Here is a 22,176-nt window from a genome sequence, read left to right on the forward strand (position 1 = left end):
ATTTAGCTTCATTCTGTGTTGTGTGAAACAGTGTTGGTTAATTTTTGGATGCCATGGCCCTAACTAAAGTGAATTCGAAATGGGTATTTAGGCATTGTGATAAAGAGAATATTTATTATTTTGCGTGAGGGAAATGAGGGTTGATCTTTACATTATGGTAACTTGGCAATTTTTTGGCGAAAAATTTTTATTTAGCGGAGGAAGTATGGAGGAAAAATTCGCAGAAAAAATCTTTCAATAATTTTATTGAATGAATTAGAAAAGTGTATCCGCCACGTAATTAAGATTCTGAAGAAGATTAGGTAAGTTAGTATTTTTAATTATTTGAGGATATTATTTTTATGCATTGTTCTAAATGTAAGGTGGAAATGAATTTGGTATTATTGGGAAAATTGTTATTAGCAATGATTTAGTTTAAAGTAATTAGGATTGTAAGGTAATTTTTATTAATTTAATGTATGTGCTCATTTATATTTTAAGTAGTGTTTTTGAATTTAATTATATTTTAATTAAATGATAGTTATTTTGTGAATTTTATGTTTGTAGGAATTTGGTATACGTTTAAGTTGAAGTAAACGTGCATGGAAATAATTTAAATATTTGATACTAAGTATTTGTAATGCTTGCGGTATGAATTCGTTGGTGACGTGTATAATGTAATAGATGATTTAGAGGTAAAAGTTTTTGGATATTTTATTTATTTTATATGTGGAAATGTTCATATTTGTAAAGCATAAATACTTTTTCGCGATCAGGTAATTTCATATATGTTCTTTTTACCGGGTTTAAAGATTGAGAAAATTGTCATGTATTTTCGTGAAATTTTTCTAATTTATGAGAAAAAAGCAGTGTACATGGATATAGTGAAGAGTGTGCGTAATGCCATTTTTGTGCAATTCTGGGATGTATTTTTAAGTAAAAATAAGTCGGCGTGTACATGGTTTATGTGTATGTGTTATTTTGAAAAACGCGTAAGGAGTATGGTATTGTGCCCTTTTCCCAATTTTGCAGTGAATATTTGTCATGATTAAGCAGTTTTGTTTGATAAAATTTCTAGCATAAGTGTAATTTGGCTAGTAGATTGTTGGAAGAAGTGTTCAGTAGATAAAAAGAAAAGAAACATGTCTTTACTTTGTGAAGACAAGGCGGGGAAAAAAAAATAGAGGGTTGCTGTAGGAGAGTTGGTTGCCAAATTTTCGCCAAAAAATCGCCAAGTTACCATAATGTAAAGATCAACCCTAAAGGGTATCAAAATTTACAAAAAAAAAAAAAAAAAAAAGCTTAATATTTATTTGTTTACTTTATTAAACATTTCTTTCAATCTAAGTTGTTTAAGTTGCTCCGCTTTATGTGATAATACTTTCTCTTTAATTCTATAAACAGACATAATTTCTTGCTCAGTTACAAAGTTCCGCTGTTCAAGTCCCGTAATTGCTGTGCCGAGAATGCCGACTAACTTGTCAATCAAAATTTTTTCGTTTTCACCAACCTCTCTGTCACCTTCTTCATGTCTTTATCCATTTTTTGCAGCAATTTCACTTTTGTTTGATGGACATCGAAACATATTTTCGTTTTTTAGATCCTTTGGGAGCTCCAGCATCCGAAATTCTATTTGACATAATCGAAAGTTCAAGTTTACTTTTATAAAATTGCTCTTACAGTCTGAAAAAAGTAATAAGCCGGATCCAGTTCGAAGATTAAGGAACAACGCAATCATCAACATTAACTGAAATAGATAATTTTAGCTTATACTGTCCGTTATACATTAAACGCGCACGCGAAAACGTATTCTGCATTTGCGCCCACGCATATGCGCAGTCGTAAAGGTCTTACGCGCACGCAAAAACGCCTATGCGCATGTGTCAACGCGGCACATGCGCAGAAAGTTTTTAGCTTTGATGTCCAGATTATAGATCATTCCGGATTATGGGTGTCCGAATCAACGACTTTTGACTGTATAATTAAATTAAAAAACACTACTTAAAATATAAATAAGCCCGTACATTAAATTAATAAAAATTAGCTTACTATCCTAATTACTTTAAACTAAATCATTGCTAATAACAATTTTCCAATAATACCATATTAATTTATTTACTCCTTACATTTAGAACAATGCATAAAAATAATATCCTCAAATGATTAAAAATAGTAACTTACCTAATCTTCTACAAAATCTTGAGTGCATGGCGGATCACAAAATGCCCATTTTCAGCAGATTTCTTGCACCGCCATTCAAACTTATCTGTAATATCCTTCCTTTCACACAATCTCATTTCATTCCCACATGTTGGACATTCATACTTATCCGCAATTAATCCTACACTCATACACCATTCAACCAATTCTTTTGAATTATCAGATAAACGCATTAAAAATTTAGAATTCACTTTAGATAGCACCATGTGATCCAAAAATTAATCAACACTCTTTCACACAACACACAATGAAGCTTAATACAAAATACTATAGTACTGCAGATATTTTTCCAAATTTCCCACCTTTTCTGATTAAAGAACTGTAATTCGTCCATTAATGTCACATGACATATCTCATGATCTCTCATTTCCCTCACACAAAATAATGCGTAATTGGAACTGAGTACTGCTCACATTATTCCCAAAGTCCTAGGTAGTAACCTTTATCGCCTCCAAAATGTCGCCAATCTACCTGTTACCATATTCCGAAGATTAGCCGACCTTACACCTTTCTTCGCAAAATCAGTGGTAAATAAGCCTGAAGCATATTAGAATTGTATTATTTGCAGATGAAAGCAAATTTAACATTTTTGGTTCTGATGGGCATATAACTGTAAGGGAGGGAAAATGATAAACTTAATCCGAAGACCTTAGTTGGAACAATAAAGTATAGCAGCGAAGGTGTTCTTGTGTGAGGATTCATGTCAGCATCAGGATTAAATAATATACTATTTATTGATAGCACAAAATGAACCATGCTCTTTATTTAAATATCTTAAAAGATAATTTTTAATTATTCCCTAAAAATTTAGATACTGGAAACAACTTTAATTTTTATCAGAATAATGATCCTAAGCACACTGCCCTCAATGTTTGCCTTTGGTGTGTCTATAATTGTCCTCAAGTTCTGAAAACACTACCTCAGACATCAGATTTAAACCCAACAGAACACATCTGGAGAGAATTACAAGACGGCATAACATTAAAACAAAAAACGAACTAAAAACAGTAATGTTGCAAGAATGAAGTAACATTGATGCAGATATTACAAAAAATTAATGATACTTGTGAGCTCATTTTTAAAACTTTCCAATTAAATTATTGTATTTTCCAAAAACATTTTAAATAATTATTTTCGAAACAAGCAGGTTTTAAAAAAAGATGCATATGTGACAGTATATGAGAAAAAAATAAAAGTAATTTCACTAATAATATCTGCAAATAAATCTGAAAAACTAAGTGTCCGAAAACAGATGTGAGCTGTACTATGATTAAAAAACACGCAGCGCAGTTAACAGCAAATTTACCATGTGATATGAACAATTAAGTTTCTGCAATAAGATTTAATTTAAATTCTAATATCTTAACTGAAATTTGATAAGAATTTATGCCAGAAATAATTTTTAAGTACACCTAAAACCCAATATAACCATCTATCATTTGAACGTACTGTGAATGACTAAGGAAAAAAAATGCTCCTCTACGTAGCAATGTGAAACTGAAACTACGAGAGGCACTTTAGCTCCAACATCCAAAATAATAAATAAATAAGGCGCCCAAGTAAGAGATAACTCAAAAAGAGAAAAAGATAAACTAACCTTGTAACAACAAATCTGATGCATTCTTATCATTTGCTACGTTTTCTGAAGTCTCATGTGATGTAACGGAGTTCGGTGTTGTCAACTCGTTATCGAATGCATTATCTTCTACCGGCGTATTGTCCACACATAATATCTCAAATTTTCTGCCAAATAAAAGTGGTGAAGAATGATTGCTGCTACAATCAGAGTAATCTGCTGTTCTTTCTTTATCGTCAATAAGTGGCATTTTCTTTCAAACTTTATCAACTATGCAGTCACTATATTAAAACAGAGCTACGCAAATGAAAGTTACTAACACCCCAATATACACTCAGCTGGCAGTCAACAATAGTTAGTTCAAATCTGAAGTGCGCATGCGTGCGATGTACCCTCACCCCTATTTTCCCTAGAATTATACACGTGGTTCCCAATCGGTTCCTTTTTCATATATTATTTACACGGAAGTGAAATATTGATATACTGCACATCCAGCTGCGAAAAGTTGATAAATCGGTGCAGAATGAAAGCCGGCAGGTTACTCACTGCAACTAATTTTCGCAATGGTAATTTTTAATTTTGGCTAATAGTTATTAATCATTTTAATTATTTATTTTATACTCAGTTTAATGAAATGATTAAACTTCTGATTAAAATATTATTTTAATTCCTTTAATACTGGACGGTAATTAAAAAAAAATATTATGGACTATGTTTTTATATAAATTAATATATTAATTTCAGAATCAAGCGTAATTTATCCAAAAAATGACATAACAATAAATAATGACTTTGTAATATCAAACAGAATGAATGCAAAATATATAACCTAATATATAATAATTTATTTTGTGGAAATAAGTTAATATGTCAAATGATAAATAATTCATTTGCTTGGTCAATTTTCCAGTTTTATATTTTGTTAAATTTTTTAATGCTTTAATTGCACTGTATCGGCTAATTCAACCAATGTTTGCATTTGTGAAGTAAAAAGTAATATTATAAAAGCTTTGGTGTCATTAGAATCAGAAAGTTAATAGACAGCTGAATTTCAGAGGGTACTAGCTAATTTGTTCCAACTTAATAAATGCAGTTATAATAAATAATAATAAACTAAGAAATGCAATATACTTTCATGTATACTTTACTTATAATTATTAACTTGTTTAACTTAACGGCATCAGAGTCATTCCTAGGCCATTGGCTGCCAACATACTTTCTTAAGATTGCCACCCCCAAATTTAAAAAAAAAAAATGCTCAAATGAAATTTCATACTCACTAAGTACTTACATATGACAAATTGTATAAAAAGTACTTATATATGACAAGTATTTACAATGAATTTAAAATATTTAGACATGGTATCGCGAGAGTCCGTCTACCCCTGATTTTGGCCGCTTTACTTTAATGCTCTGCACCCTGCTAAGAACGGCCCAGCACAGCATCAATGTTTAAGGTGCAAAAAATGCTGGAAACTGGACTAATTAGAATAAAGGAGCTACTGTGAGTGAAAAGTACCTTCGTTTAGCTGTACTCAGTTTAATAAAAAAAATATGCAAAAACTAGCATTTTCCAGTTTTAATCAAGCAGTCATTAGTGCAAACACATTTTTTATGTAAAAATACTATAGGCATTTAAATGTCTGCCAGTATTTTAACCTTTTGACTACTAGTGGAACATGTCCCACTAAAAGTTTAAAAATTATTGCTGGGTTAAAAAGTATGAATTTCCTGAATACTGGGGATCATCTTCCAGTAGTTGGAAAATCAAGACACCGCTGTACTCGTTGTACACAAATGAGCAAATCAACCTCATTTATAACATATTTTGTTCACTTGGATAACAAAAGGTTTTTTACCCTTTTTTCTAAAGGGGTTAAAAAAAGGAGGCATTTTTTTTTTTTAATTTCTGGTCTGTCTGTGTACAGCAGTTTCTGGACCAAAAACAAGCATATGCCTATTTTCATGACTATACATACTAAAGCATATGCCTATTTTCTAGACTTGTGTCCTTGTAATTACTTTCCCTTCTTAAAATTAACATTGCCTCTCCAGAAAATTTTCTCTGGCATTAAAGAGATCCGAAGAATGCAACATTCACTCTTGAACCTATATCTGAAACAATTCTCTACAATTTGTTTGTTTCATTATTTGATCATGCTTTCATTATCATAATGCAGGAAGATCATATTTCAAGTAATACACAAGATTAATACATTTTGATAATTCAGCATTTAATTTGGCATATTTGTATGCTGGTTCATGAAGATAGATTGCCATATGTTTGGATTTAGAATAAAATACCAAACAAAGCAAAAATGTATGTGAGTATTGTATCTTTATGAAATAGAAATGCTCTAAATCTGTAAACAGGAAAAATCTTCTCAAGAAATTAATAATAAAGATAAATAGGAGTAATAACACTTGGATTAGATCCTGTGAAATTGTTCAGAACTGGAAATAGAGCTTAACCAAACAACTCTCTTGTGTCCTGGCAGTCTAATGCAATTATCATTTTATGTACTGAAACAGAATTTATCTTAAAATGTATTAATTGAATTAAAGCAGCTGTTGTGCACTTTGAATCATTATCCTTCTCTAAAAATTTTACTGTCTATACTACATACATTCTTTAATTTCATGTAATCTGATATGATAAAGGTAAATTTAATATAATAGCTCACTGCATGCCTAAAAATTTTTTTTCATTAAATGATTTATGATCTATCTTTAGTCTCTAATTAATTAATTAATTTTTAGCAGCATTTTGTGATATTTTGGTTGTAAAAAAATTTCTATAATACTTTCATTAATTTATATATACTTGCATTTATAAATTTTTCTCAAACATGCACGTGAAAAATATCGCTATTATTATCAGTATTTCTGATCTTAAACAGGGTACTATTCTGTTATAAGGACCAAGTTCAGAAATGGATGTATTTATGCACGTATGTATGGATGCATGTGTTCGTATATGCATATATATATGTACACACAAATCTATGTGTTACACACATATGCACTTACATATATATACATTTCTCAGCCTGGTCCTAATAACAGAACAGTACCTCAAACACTACAAGTGATATGAAAATTAGCCATTATTAAGTTACGACTTAAATTTTCTGTATCAGTGGACTTAATTCAAAACAGGAGATTTGTTCAATATATCATACACAATATCTAAAATCATATTATTTATAATGTAAATATGATATAATTAAAGTCTCGTTTCTCTTAAAATCATCTTGTATATTGTTCCTGTGGTAAAACTACACATTTCTCTTTCATATGCATCAAAAACTGAGAAAGGTATTTTGTTTCATAACAAATATTATATTGCATAAAAGTAATTTACTGCTTAATAATTAAGAATTAAAATTAATTGTAGACATAGTAATTAAATTGTGACTATTAAGCACAGCTTAATTTGACTGTCAAATGTCAGAAGCTCTCTATAGCTAGGAGGTATACAGAAACAGAACAGGTGAATACAGGTTAGATCCCCACACAAACTTTATCTTTCTATTTATAATTAATAATAATAATATGTAATATTATTTTTTTTAAGTAATGTGATTTCATTTCCTAGTTTATAAAAGCATCTTACTGTTAATTACAGGTAGAAAATTAAATATCAACCAATCCTCCCCCATAAATTTTTTACAGCCTGATACAAGTGTTCCAATATGTAGCAAAATAATTTTGTGCTTTCTCAAGGAATAACTTAAAAACTTGAGGAATAAATAAAAAAAATTACAGAATTTTGTTTTTTAATGAGTACTGAATGTAAACTGCAAAAAGCATTGCAGTTTTCAATGTTGTATGTTATTTAGAAAAGTCCAGTACATTTTAAAATTTCTTTCAGCTATTTATTTTGAAAAAATGTAAATTTAAATTCATATGAATTATTTAAAAAGATCATTTAAATGTTCCATCACAAACAGTAAAATTAGAATGAAGTATTCTGTTTTTACTGTTCCATTTAACATTTCCAAAAAAGAAACTTAATAATATCATTGTAATATAATATATGGTTGAATTGAAGTTGAATATCAAAGAGTATTAAGAGCCACTGCATATTCCTATTTTCCTATATACATGTTAACTATGTTTTTATCATTATTGTGTGCCATTTATCCAAGCAAGTATACAAATTACTAAATGAATTTCTTGAGATTAAATATAAAACTTTAAAAAATAAAGTTTAAATAACTGTTTTTTTTTTTTTTTTTTTTTTTTTTTTTTACTCTGATGACTTTTATAGAAAATTTCATAAAAGGATCATGATGCATTTGTTTTAAATTATATTCAAGATAAAACTAAACAATTCCTAAAAATTTCAACTGTTTAATCATTATGTTAACATAGTTGTTGTAGATTACAACAGTAAACAATCTAAATTGCATAATATAGTACAAGTTTTATGTACAATTGCATAATATAGTATAAATTAGATAGACTGCACACAGTGATAAAAAAGTGCTCTTATGCAGTGAAATGTTTCTATATTTTGTTTGTGCTGAAATATATTGAAAGTACCTTGGAAAGCCTATGAATTGTATATTACAGATTCTGGGTCTATATTCCTAGCCTTAAGAAATACTTTAAATTATAATAAAGGTATAGAATGAGTGCAGATTTATAAATATCTTTATTCAAATATTTAAATCACAAGAAAAATATGTAAATAAAAAATTTTCCTACTGATTGAATTTTTTCACTTTTCAGCATTATACATATTTTGAATTCATGAAGTTTGTGGTTTTAAATTACCAATCTCATAAACTTCATTTTTAATTAATCTCTTAAATTAAGCATTTAGTGATATGTCAGGTTTCTAGAAATAAATTATAAGCACGCATAAAGTACTACATTATGAAAGAAAACATTTATATATTCAAAACTTATGTTTGATATAAGTATAGTTGGCTCTCACATAGAGAGAAAAATCCATAAATGTTACTTTGCACAGGGAAATAACACTTAGAAATCAGACAATATACTTTTTCTAAACATAGCAAGTGTAATGGCAATATGAAAGCTACAATTATGGAACTCTGAAGCATTCTAATGATAGCTATTTCTTTTCCAGTTTCAGGTGAAAATTTATTCCATGAAATATTGACATATTTCTACATTAAAATTCAAAAGAAAAATTTATTTTCTTTTTTGTGGGGGGGGAGTTATCCAGAAAACACTTTTGTCAATGACGATATACTGTAATTAAACATAAGAAGCATTATTGGGAAAAACAATGTTTTGTGTTCTCAAAATATGAGAAGCATTTTGGTATAAGGAAGGAAATATATTTTCAAGTACATCAAACTTTATGGTACAGAATTTTAAAACATTATATAACTGCATCGAAATTAAAGATTCTCTTAATGGTAATATGAAAAAAAACAAAAATTTTAAATAATGATGATTATGTAAAATAAAAAAAATACGATGATACAATATGATTTAAAAATGTATTCAGAGCAACTTTAAAAGTATAGAAATATTTAGTGATAGAGTAAATAATAGTTAGTGATATATTAGGCATAAAAATGTGTAATTCTGAAGATTCGTTAATATACTTTAATTATTACCAATAATTAGTTTATTAAAATTAATTTATTGCTAATGCATTCTATTTCCTAAACATGTGTGTTTTTATTAAACACATAAGTTAAATTCTGTATAGCTTCAGTTTTGGGAATAAAAATAATGATACTGTTATATTAAAAAATAACCACTTTGTATCATTATTAAAAATAACCTTTTAAAAGGTTATTTTTGAGCAGACCATTTCCTGACTCAAATTACAGGAAACATTATTTGCCTTATTAATAAAACAAATACCCATTTCCCATTACTGTGTTGGCTAAAATCGGAGGGTTTATCAGATACATGTGAGCCCATGAAGCAGACTGTTTCGTCGCAGAGCAGCTGAGCAAGCTATATTTAAAAGCCATTGTTTACATTTTGCCACGTTAACCTACCGTAGCATGCGTCATCCTGAAGTCTAACTGATTCGTCAAAATACTGTGTCGATCCGTAATTTCTTTCCAATCCGGTGACAGTCCTTTGATCTGTCGATGACTTAGTGACAGTGAATCGCTCTGACATCGTTAGATATTTTCCTCGTAAGTACGATTGCAATGGAAAAGAAGACCGCTGCGCGCAGCGGCTTTCGTATTATGACTTCTCATTAATTCGAACACCCACGTAAGGGTGAATGCATGAATGAAAATAGGTTAACTGGAAAGGATATTTGAAGCAAAAGCTTTACGTAACGCTCTCCATTTCTATAACAGTCTTATATGGAGAGATTGTATGTGTTTCTTTTCTTGAATGCTCAATGCGCTTCTTTAAAAAATATAAAGTAAAAAAAAAAAAAAAAAAAAAAAGCTTGTCTTTACGAGTTGAGGATAATTATATAAAATTATATATGCCTAGCATTTTATATAAATTAAAGGGATGAAAAATCAGGTTTTTAGTAAAGGCTCGTGTTATATGAAAGAAACCAAGCCGAGTTTAATTGGAAGTTTAATAAAACTTTGCTTGGTTAGTTCAATGACATCATTCATAATAAGTAGAGGAGGAAAAAGTTTGGCAACAGTAAATTAGATTTTTTTTTTCCTTTTCAATAAAATGAAATAATTCCCCCTTGTATAAAATAAAAACTGCAGTATTTGTTATATCGAAAATTATTCACATGTAACATATTCTTAAGAATTAGAAGCGAGATGCCATATAACATTTTATAATTTTGCTTTCGTAAACTTCTAGTATCTGAATAGTCGAAAATTTTTTATGATATGCTTTTTCTTTTCATAAAACAGGTGGTGGTGTTTTAGCCTCCTCGGTTCTTTTGTATCACATGTGACACAAAAGTTTCATAATTTTTTGTGATTTTTTAACTGCAGAAACAAATTTGGAACTGGTTGTATGACATGAGACGGTAATCAAGTACGATGGAGGCAGGATCTTAGAAGAGGTCCTAAATTTTCAAATGTGTTTTTCAGAAAATTTTCATTTGCTTAAGAAAAATTTTCGCTAATATCCTCTACAATGTCTCGCTCTCAAAACCGAAAGTTCTCTTGTACCCATAGGTCTTATCTTCCTTGTTATCTTTTACAGCACGAAGACGGAACATTCAGATAAGTAGAACTTCTTTTCTCTAAACTAAATCAAATATCTGTCAGTAAAGTACCTTTAAACTCATTTATTTATTATGTTCTGGCATTAAATACTTAGTAATTGTTTTAAACTATGTGGTTTTTTTTTTTTTTTTTTTTTTTTTTTTTTGTTTTGTTTTGTTTTGTTTTTGGTTACCATTTCGTAGGGACGCTATCCTTATCAGTAGTGTCGTCTGTTAGCACTACCCATCGGGCCAGAAGCGTCTCAAGACCAGAAGAGGAAAATGCGATATCTAATGCTGATTGGTTAATATAGGTCACGTGGTTTTCATTCCTTGGGACGTCGGCATTAACACTAGAGCTAGGGCCTTATGTGTAAGTTTACCACTTTCGGCGAAAATTTATTATTTAGAATCGCCAAAATAAAAATGCCATATCATAGTTGTTAGTTGCATCGTTTATAATGGACTACTGAAATATTAACAAATGGGGAAACATTAAAAGGAGCAACAAGTTGCTTAAAAATTTACATTGAAGTTCAGAAGTGGTGTCAGATTTTTCAAAGTGATTGTTAATACAACATTTTATTTATTTAACATTGTTTATATTATATTGTAGTTCATACGTTTGCGATGTGCTGTTTATTAGATGAATAGATTGAGGAATTTCTGGAGAGGGAAAAAACACGATCTTGGGCTCGATGAATGTATAGATTTGCGGTTTTGCTCCTTCCGCGTGTGAGAGATTAATCTATTTAGATTATCATATTAAGATTAATCTATATTTCCTATCTATTTAAATTAAAAGCAGATATTAAAACAGTGTGCTTCAACTTGATAAACTAGTTCAAATATAGTAAATTATGACGGTTAAATTAATAAATAAATAAAATGCTTATATATTTTTTAATTAATTATTATTAAAATTAAAATAAACTCTAATTTATTTACTTATTTATTTTTGTTGATATGTTCTCGCACTGTTTGGATTTATGATTTTGTCTGATTCTGTTTTTTGAATAATGTATGAATATGTTGGAAACCGCGATAGATGATGTTACTTTAGTTAATATATAATTTTGCCTGATATTATATGTATTTTGATCTTATGTGTCTTTTGTTATGATCTTATGTGTCTCAAGGTAGAGGCTAACATATTGTTTCCCATGTTAAAAAAAATAAATAATTAAAAACTTTAAACTTTAGTTTCCCTGTCATAGCAAAAGTTAGCTTCTAAACTAGACTTATATTGTTATGTCACTGTACCCCCAATATTTATATTTTTATAATTAATTTTCCCCCCATCTTCACATCTATTCAGCTTTACAAAACACACTCATTACACACACCTGGAAGACTCTATTTAATGTAAATGATAACTTCCTCCCCTTTTTGACTACACTCATGGACACAATCGTCCTTCTTTTTAAAAGAAAATTCTCTTACTTCCTTTCCTTTTCTTTCTATAGGCACTTTTTTTTAAATTATTAATATTAATATAAAATTTTGGGCTATTTATTTATTTATTTATTTATTTTTTGTCCCATCTTTTCTTCCTGGCCTTTCGAACTCGTATAAAATATACGAAGTTCCTTTTTACTCTCCTCTGAATTACGAAAAATTGCCCCCCATTCTATATACCTTTCCTTCGCACCTATCTTGATTTTTCGCCCATCGGTGCAGAAAGACTTGTGGGTGCAACAAAAGACATCTGTCTACTTTGTCTGTCTCACATGAAAGTGAAATACTTCATATAATTTCCTCGTTTAGCAACAGTTGGCAGTACCTGTCCATGATAGCGATTTCTAGTAGCGTCTCTGAATCGAAGCAAGATGTCTGCGCGTCGTCAAAGTAAGTATTTTTTCTTATTTATATAAAAATATTAAATTATTTTTAAAATATTCTTTTTCTTTGTACTATATGTACCTTTTACTAGTTAACAGAAAAAAAAATTACTAAAATATTAAAGCATTGTGAAGCAAAGTGAAATTTGTTTGTATCACTTGTTATACAATGGGACCCAATCACTTATGAGCATACTTTTAAGTCAATTTTGTTTTAATTTTTAGTTATATTTTGGGGGGATTTGAAGACTGATAGAAGTATTTCTTAACTTAAAATCTTTAGTTGAGGTGTTTGCTTTCCATTTTTACCCATTTTTTCTTAATAATTTTTTAGTTCATAAGTTTTTTTTTTTTTTTTTTCAGTGAAATATTTGACACCAGATGAAATTTTAGAGCTGATGAATCGCGATGATTCTGATTTGAGTTCACTGTCAGATGAAGGTGATTATCAAAGCGGTAATGGAAGTGAGATGGATGATGATGATGAAGATCAGGATATAACTTTTGACTTTTCTGCTCCAACTCAATGGGAAAACAGGCTGGACTATTTTGCGTTTACACTCAGTATTACAAGTACACTCATCCACGGCTTACTGAAAAAGCTATCTCCCACACCTTCGTTAGCCGAAGATTAAAATGATGAGCCTCTCCAAAACGCAGAGTTAGGACTTGCATTCTCCATCAAGCAGCTCGTAACAAACAAGCTAGGCACATGCCTGAAATGGCTGGAGATAGGACTCATGAAAGTAGGTGTAGGTAATATGAAGTGCTTGACCTTAACTGTACAATGTACAGACTGCAAGGTTTTTCTATGCTTTACAACTACTAGAAATTGCTTCAAGGCATTTCACGAAAATAAAAAAATAATGTTATTGTAATACTACTACTAATATGTACCTAAAACGCTAATAAAACTTAATTTTCATGTTGAATTTATGAATTGTATGTGTGGATTTGATGAATAAGCGAAATCGAAACTGATCAGCCAGAGCATTTCATAAATGAAATAAATGCTTATTTTAGTCTTAAAAGATACAGTATATTTATTTTTATAATTTCCAGTCTTGTTTGCAACATGTTACTTATTTTTACATAAAAATATACCAAGCTTTTAAGAAATAAAGCTTACGCAACGCATGGTAGGGGCTGGTTCTCACTTTGTAAGTGCCCAAATACTTAGTGACGTGAAGAGTTGGGACTCGAACTGACGCCCCTGGTCAGTAGAAATCTGCTCCAGAACTCCAAATCCAAGGTTCTTTAATATACTAAAGGTTAGGCCAGGAACGGAAAAAGCATGCCATTGGTTGCTGGTAGTGACGTCACCCGATTGACAAGTTACATCGGTCGACGCGTCTGCTGCATGATTTCAGTAATGGAAAAAATGTAAACTAAAGCAAAATGATCATTTTATATGTAGTATGTATAATAACATATTTAAAATACGGGGTATATACTTTCCTATTAAATATTTTGTCAAAGCAAATGTTTATTTTATATTAAAAATTCGTACAAATGCTTATATAATTGTAAACATCCTTTTCTTAAAGGAAAGCTTTAGAATATGAAAAATGATATTTCAGTTAATGAAACTAAGTATTGCAAAACGCGGTATTTACGTTGCATTGCCTGCACTTAATAAATCTTGTTGAATAGAATACATGAAGGCAGAACTGCCAAAACCATGGTAATAACATAATCAAAAAGTATTTTCCCATATGTTTTCATTGCTCATGCACTTTTTTTAATACAAATGAATTTTGATACTCTGTGAGTAATATATGAACGTGATTTTCAGTTTAAATTACATATCTCAAATAAAAAAAATATATAAAATGATTTGAATCACCAAATTCATACTTAATTAATATAAAATTCTACAAATTTCTTTACCACGTCAGTATACTTTTTAAATAGACTTATCACATTCTTTTTAAGGTGAAAAGTGACTTATATTGATTCACTTCAGATGTCAGCAGAAGTACATATATTTTCAGTACTATCTAAAAGTACTCTTTCCCTAATTCTTAATTTCAATTAAGCCTGCGTACAAATTAAATGTTTTTAATAACTATTGTATTTATATCACCTTGTTTCTTAAAATGCTTTTGTTATACTCGAAATAGTGTTCATTATTTAAATATTTTTCTTTCTGTTATAATTAAAAACAAATTATATGGAATTAAAATTAAAAACATATGCAGCAGTTAAATAACATTGAAGAGAATATCTTACTCTTTCGCTATTTGTATTCCAACACAATACACATATTTGTTTTCCTTCAGGGTCAAGCATGGGGAAATTCACTTAGTTATGTTAATTAAATTACATTAGACATATGATTCAGTTAAATAACACTGATGAGAATATGTCACTCACTGATTCGATATTTGCATGGTAGTGTGGTCGAGAAACTGTTCTTTCTTCAGGCTGAAGCATATATCAGTTTACCTTGTACGCAATGCTTAACCCAAACACTGCTTCCATATATAGAATTACTTTTGGGATTTAAAGAAAGTAACCAAAACACATAGGCATGTAATTGAAGTTGTATAAGCGAATTTAATAATTAGCTAATCATTTAGGTAGTCAATATTTGTAAACATGATACTGAGTTTAAATATCTCATTGTGATATAAGTCTCATTCACAAAATGAAGATTATGATAAAAAGTGATTTAAGGTGAGAAAAAAATTAAATGTAAAATATTAGTAAAATGATCTATAAATGTACAATTACATATATGATGTATCCATTCGATCACAGTTATGTATGAAAACTACATAAATTCATTAAAAAAGTAAGCAGATATTTTATCTGGTTGTAATGACTAACTCAAATTTGTCACTGGGTGTAAACTGAATTGCACAGTCTATCTTATCAGCTTATAGCCTTTTCTTTTTTGGGGAAAGGGAAGCTAAATTTTCCAATGCTCGTTTCCTTGTTTCGCGAGCCTGACGCCTGCTTGCGCCATCTCTTTTTAGCATAAATTTGGATGAATCATTCGTGTTAGAAATATTTCTGTTTTCTGAAGTACTACATATATAATTTTCACACGATGATTATGTGAGATGTAAAGTGGGAACAGCATTGGCTTTCAGCACCCTTTTAGAAGTTGAACCAAGCAATTTTGCATTTAGATCTCGTACGTAGTTATCAGGTGTAAAATGAAGAGCACATATTCTTGCATTTTCGATGTTGGAATTATCTGCTTTTTTGCCGCGAACAATCCATAAACTTACGAAGTTCTAGATTCACTTGGAAAACGATGGTATGTGATACCCTGACTTCTAGTTTTCCTTCTAAATTCTGACATAACGATACAGCACAATTTTCAATTTCTGACCAGGTATAATAGCAAATCAACAACACAAATCAAATGAAACTGTTGATGCAACGAATGTAAACAAACGCCAAGAACTAACGACTGTCACTCACATGACGTCATGCGCACGCGGCATAATTTACTCCCGGCACTACGCATCGCTCTTGGGCCACCCCTGCTCCAAATCGAGAAATCTAAACGGTGTAAAATGCCTTTGCCACCGTATCAGCTGAAATATCTACCAAAGGAACGGCTTCGGGCCAGCGAGTAAATCGATCAATGCAAGTAAGAATATAGGAATATCCATTAGAAGGCGGCAATGGCCCGACCAAGTCGAGGTGCACGTGATTAAAGCAAGGTGAGGGCAAATTAAAATTTTTAACTTGGCTGGTGGTGTGTCTGACAATTTTAGATTTTTGGCACTCCAAGCAGGAACGTGTCCAGTTGTCTTATGTCTTAAGGTTCCTATATACCAGGCTAAATCATCAGGCATTCGGGATCCCAAGTGGGAGTATTAATGGCGGCTGCATAGTTAGCGATGCAACAATTTCTTGTGCTTTTTTGTGTAAAATAGGCGGATGTGCAGCTATTAATTGCTCAAATCATTCACGGAAGCGTAATGGCAGACCGCACATTGAGTTGAACCAAGGCCAACTTATACTCAAGGCCTGCCAGTGTGAAAATATTCTTTTGTGTTTTCGGTTGCCTGCGTGATATTCCTACTGACCGCAAGATGGCGCTACAATTCTGCTACACTTTGCGATGTTTACAAAAATCGGAAAATTACCAAAAACGAATTCTGTCTTGTTATATGCAAAGTTTAAAAACGATTAATCTATAGTAGTCAGAAATTGTTGATTTCTTATTAGTAAAATTATTTTAATTAGAAGGAAAACATGTAATTTTAAGCTATCTCACCTATTTTTTTTTCTTTTTTTTTTCACACATAAACACCAGCTATTTGATCTCGAATTTAATTCCTGCTTTCATCTAGACATGCGCTATTCTGAATTGTACACATTACAACTATTTATTTTAATTTAAAGGTAATCCAGAGTATACACCTTATTTTTTAATTATTTATAGAGTAAGAAGTTAACAGATAGCTTCAGATCATGTACTATTTCAGTGAAACATTTTCAAAATATTTCTATCAGCTGTACTGGGCCAAAAAATAATTTAGTATTCCCTATCAAAGATGTAATTAGCATATTAATACACCGTGATCTAAAATTTGTATACCTGTTTTCACGACATTGGAGTAAAAATATTACTTAAAGAGATTAAAGTAAAAATATTACTTAAAGAAATTTTTACATACTGGAGAATTTTTTTTAATTATTAAATAACTGTTTTTAGGAAATCTTAAACAATAAAAGTTTAAATAATGCAGATTTTGATTTCTGTGCAGTATTTGCATTGCAGATATTCAAAGACATTCTAAAATTATAAGGCAAATAAAAAAGAAAGTCTTACTGTGGCATAGATTGTGAATGAAACTCAAACCCAGAGTTGCTTTTTTGACTAATTTTAATATAACACAGGTGTGTTTCTCTTCACTTTCATTTGTATTCTAAATTTCATTGATGTTAACATTAAGAAACTATTAATTGAATTAAGTGCATTGCAGCAATTTACATTTTCAGTGTTAGAGAAACTTCAATTTTCCAAATGAAAATAATGAAATTTTTGATAAAGCTATTGATCAAATCAATCTCTTTGTTATAAATAAAAGAGACACAACATCATAAAATATATTTTAACAGCACACAAAAAAATAATAACTCTCATAATCACAATATATAATTAAGAAAACGTTCAGTTCTGTATATCAAGGATAAAATTTGAAAACTTGCAATGGCTGAATATAAATAATATATCCATCACACATGCCCACAATGCTAAGTAGAATGAGGTATATACACAATTTTAGATATATATGCATTTAAAGTTAGGCAAAAAAACAAGCTTATTAAATGCATCACTTAAATATACAGCAGGTAGACATTTTTACACACATACAACATTTATCAGAATGACATGTGTACAAAATTTTATGGCTGGCAGCGTGAGATACTGATATAGTTCATTATCAAGAATAATGTATACATGAAATAAAATTACTGAATTTCACAAAACAATATTATCACTATTAAGCACACATATACATGAGTGCCATCTTGATACATTACCTACATGTAACTACCTGACATAAATCCATGTGTACCATTCCCATTCCAGATTAATCAGAAGAAAGTTACAAACAAAATTTTGAAAATAACAGCATTACATGCACAAAGATTTCAGAATTAAATAAGCAGAATGAGGAATTTCAGAACTGAGTTCAATGAGCTTTATACACAATTTTAAACCTATATGCATATAAAGTTACGCAAAAAAAACCAAGCTTGTTAAGTATAGCCCTTAAATATACAGCAGCTAGACAGAAAATACACTTTTTGTTAATAGCGAGCCACGTTACAAATAGTGAGCGTATAGCAAAATTGTAGCAGAATGCGAGCGCCACCTAGTGATGAATTTCGCGAAAGCCACTGTAAACTGGGAACCGGAATTTCGTTCAGTGTGGCAGGCACCAAGGCCAACTTATACTCAAGGCCTGCCAGTGTGAAAATATTCTTTTGTGTTTTCGGTTGCCCGCGTGATATTCCTACTGACCGCAAGATGGCGCTACAATTCTGCTACACTTTGCGATGTTTACAAAAATCGGAAAAGTACCAAAAACGAATTCTGTCTTGTTATATGCAAAGTTTAAAAACGATTAATCTACAGTAGTCAGAAATTGTTGATTTCTTATTAGTAAAAATATTTTAATTAGAAGGAAAACATGGAATTTTAAGCTATCTCACCTTTTTTTTTTAACACATAAACACCAGCTATTTGATCTCGATTTTAATTCCTGCTTTCATCTAGACATGCGCTATTCTGAATTGTACGCATTACAACTATTTATTCTAATTTAAAGGTAATTCAGAGTATACACCTTATTTTTTAATTATTTATAGAGTAAGAAGTTAACAGATAGCTTCAGATCATGTACTATTTCAGTGTAAAATTTTCAAAATATTTCTATCGGCTGTACTGGGCCAAAAAATAATTTGGTATAAGTTGGCCTTGGTTCAACTCAAGATCAGTAAAATACAGTAAAATTAGGATATTTTAGAAACCTTGGGTTCAACTCAATGTGCGTCTGCCATTACGCTTCACGGAAAGGTCATATATTGGTAAAATTTCCTAAAAATGAAGAAAGAAGAGAAATATGGGTAAATAATTGCCGAAGAGGAAATTGGAAACCTGGTCCAGGCGCTCAACTTTGCTTAGTAACTATAACATTATTTACGCCTTCATTTAGAGTTTATATCTTCTCCGATGTTTATAATGTGCAAGTAAAGTGAAATTCTTGTGTACAATAACCTAAGTATCTGCTAATTTCTGTCATAATAGCTATAATTAAATTGGTCTAGGGTTAATGTACCCGTCGCCAAACATCGCCAATGTGGATGTTTTGAATGTGGAAAAAAAATTTCTCTTCTAATTTAAAGCGCAGATTTTGTTTTCCTGTGTTAATTGTGGAATTTATACTAATGTAACATAAAAATCATTAGCATATTGAAATTTATTAAAAAATAAAAATTAATTTGAGAATAATAATTTGGAAACGCAAGTTAAAATCTGAATGTTTGCTGAAGATATATGTAACATAATGAGTTGCAATATCGTTGGAATGATATCTAATTATTTTCCCAATTTTTTTGTTAATATTGAAATGTGTACATTTGTAGGCACTTGTGGATCATGTCAGACAACATGCAATAGAAAAAAGATGTCCAGCGTGCATAAATTTTCCCATTATGTTATTCCATATTGCTTTATTTGAAGTATTGGATGATTGTGCTGTGTCAGTAAACCTTCATGAATATGTGTCAGAATGTGTATCCTGTATATTATGTGTATCCTGTTTTGAAGCAAATCGTTGTATTCATTTATTATTTTAGTAATGCATGAATAAAAGATGGTATGTGTTTCTTCATTTTTCTAAATTTCAAGGATAAACTTTTTCATTTTTATACGGCATGTTATTTCTCAGTATAAAGGATAGTGAAAATAAATTGGTGTGTATATCTGTTTTCGAAGTGTAATGCTTAAATAAAAAGATGGTGTGTGTTCCTTCATTTTAACAAAATTTCAAGGATAATATTTTTCGGCGTTGTACTGTGTGTTATTTCTCAATGTAAAGGGTAACAAGGGAAAAAAAACTGGTATGTTCATCTGTTTTTTAAGCATGATAATTTTATTTATTTCTTTAGTGATGCATATATATATATATATATATGTACACTGGTGTGCAAAAATTAAGGACGAGACGGTTTTTTCAATATAACTTTGTACAAAAGCTTTCCAAATCAACACATTTAATACCGTAAGATCACCAATACGTAAGGACATGAGTAATGTAAGCAACACTTACTAAAAGAGAAATCAGAGGGATAAAAAGAAGCTTTATTGAAAAAGTAGCATGGAGCGCAATGCGACTGAAGGCCGAAACATCGCAGTGATGGGTGTCCAGCAAGAAACATCCGGTCTTTAATAGGGGATATGATCTCCCCTGACTGCTAGGCAGGTTTCACAGCGTCTGCCCATGCTGAGAATGAGGGTGTCAATGAGTTGTTGAGGTATTGCTGCCCATTCATCTTGCAGCGCCAATCGAAGCTCCGGAATCGTTACTGGTGGTAAGGTACGAGCTGCCAAGCGTCTGCCTAGAAAATCCCATACATGCTCGATGGGATTGAGATCCGGAGATCGTGTCGGCCAATCCATACGTTCAATATCCTCACTCTCTAAGAACTGTTCGGCAGCTACTGTGCGATGACATGGCGCATTGTCGTCCATGAAAAGGAACTGCGGACCCATAGCGCCTCTAAAAAGACGCACATATCTAAGAAGAATCTCGTTACAATAACGGGTCCCATTGACTGAACCTGCGTCGAAGGTGTGAAGGTCTGTACGACTACCAAGCATGATGCCTCCCCAAACGAGAACACCGCCACCTCCATACCTGTCCCTTTCAATGATGTTCGAGGAATGATTGCGGCTTCCTCGCTCTCTCCAGATGAGTATGCGATGAGAATCGCTACTCAGACTGAATCTACTCTCATCTGTAAAGAGTACTCGTCCCCATTGTCTCTCCAATTCCGGTGTTCCCGGCACCACAGAGAACGCCTTCTCCGATGGGCAGGCGTTAGAGGTACACACCGTACAGGACGTCGTGCAAACAGACCATCACCGTGCAGTCTTCTGGGCACGGTAAAACGCGATATCGGTCGTCCAGTCGCCTGTGTCGTGTGTCTAGCGATTTCTCCCACTGTCTTCCGCCTGTTTCTTCTGGCCTGTAAGGCAATATACCGGTCATCTGCGGGTGTGGTTCCTCGTGGACGACCACTAAACCCCCGCATAGCTGTTCTTGTAGTTTGAAATTGTCTCCAAAGTCGTGAAACGATGCTGTGAGCAATTCCGAACTCTGCAGCCACACTTGTCACACTGCGGCCTTCCTCCAACTTCCCAATGATTCGACCTCGGGTAAAAGCATCCAGATGTCGTCTAAAAGATTGATTATTCGCCATTTCTCTCTGAGGCAGCAACTCGGTGTGATTTTAACTGCTATACGGCGTGCAGTCTCTTTGCCAGAAATACTGATCTTACACCGACAACATGCTTTATACTACTCAGACACTCCCCCATTACGTCTACCTGCATATCTGCGCATGTGCTACCGTACATCATCTTACTTAATCTCCTGATTGGTCTTTCTGTCCGCTCTGCCTCTTCGTTCAGCTGATATGCTAATTTTTCGACTTCGTCCTTAATTTTTGCACACCAGTGTATATGTATATATATAGAGAGAGAGAAGGTGTTTGGTCCAAATGAAATAATAACAAAATTTCAATTGTTATAACAAATCTAATTCTACTAGACCTCCCCCTCCCTTCAGGTGTAGAAAAGTTTCAAGTAATTTTCAAGTGCAGAAAGTTTATTTGCAGAATTAATTCACTTCTGATAAACTTATTATCATTAATTTTTTATATAA

At 31.4% G+C, this 22,176-nt stretch overlaps 1 protein-coding gene and 1 long non-coding RNA gene across 6 annotated transcripts in view; one reads left to right on the plus strand and one right to left on the minus strand.

Moving 5' to 3' along the window:
* LOC118195043 (solute carrier family 12 member 4-like) overlaps positions 1-10,137 on the minus strand; it is a 189,459-nt gene extending 179,322 nt beyond the window's left edge. For 2 of the 3 annotated variants that reach the window (XR_015042001.1, XM_085820196.1), the window contains exon 1: positions 3,797-4,168. Coding sequence is in view for 2 of the 3 variants with exons in the window: in XM_085820196.1 (XP_085676322.1) it covers positions 3,797-4,025 (229 nt within the window). In the remaining variant the exon portion in view is untranslated. Of the gene's footprint in view, positions 1-3,796; positions 4,169-9,768 lie in introns of those variants that run through there. The other variant, XM_085820197.1, reaches the window with a different exon arrangement.
* LOC146996180 (uncharacterized) lies at positions 4,209-13,774 on the plus strand. 3 transcript variants are annotated; one of them, XR_015042003.1, is made up of 4 exons: positions 4,209-4,341; positions 11,115-11,283; positions 12,678-12,758; positions 13,115-13,772. It is a non-coding gene; the product is annotated as an uncharacterized LOC146996180 (long non-coding RNA). The 3 variants fall into 3 exon arrangements; XR_015042002.1 differs by having other exon boundaries at positions 4,238-4,341; positions 10,696-11,283; XR_015042004.1 differs by lacking the exons at positions 4,209-4,341; positions 11,115-11,283 and having other exon boundaries at positions 11,292-12,758; positions 13,115-13,774.
* Positions 13,775-22,176: the final 8,402 nt, after the last annotated feature.

This window comes from Stegodyphus dumicola, chromosome 7, assembly GCF_044657685.1.
Source record: "Stegodyphus dumicola isolate Sdum_Otavi_A_Nest chromosome 7, ASM4465768v1".
Classification (NCBI taxonomy): domain Eukaryota; kingdom Metazoa; phylum Arthropoda; class Arachnida; order Araneae; family Eresidae; genus Stegodyphus; species Stegodyphus dumicola.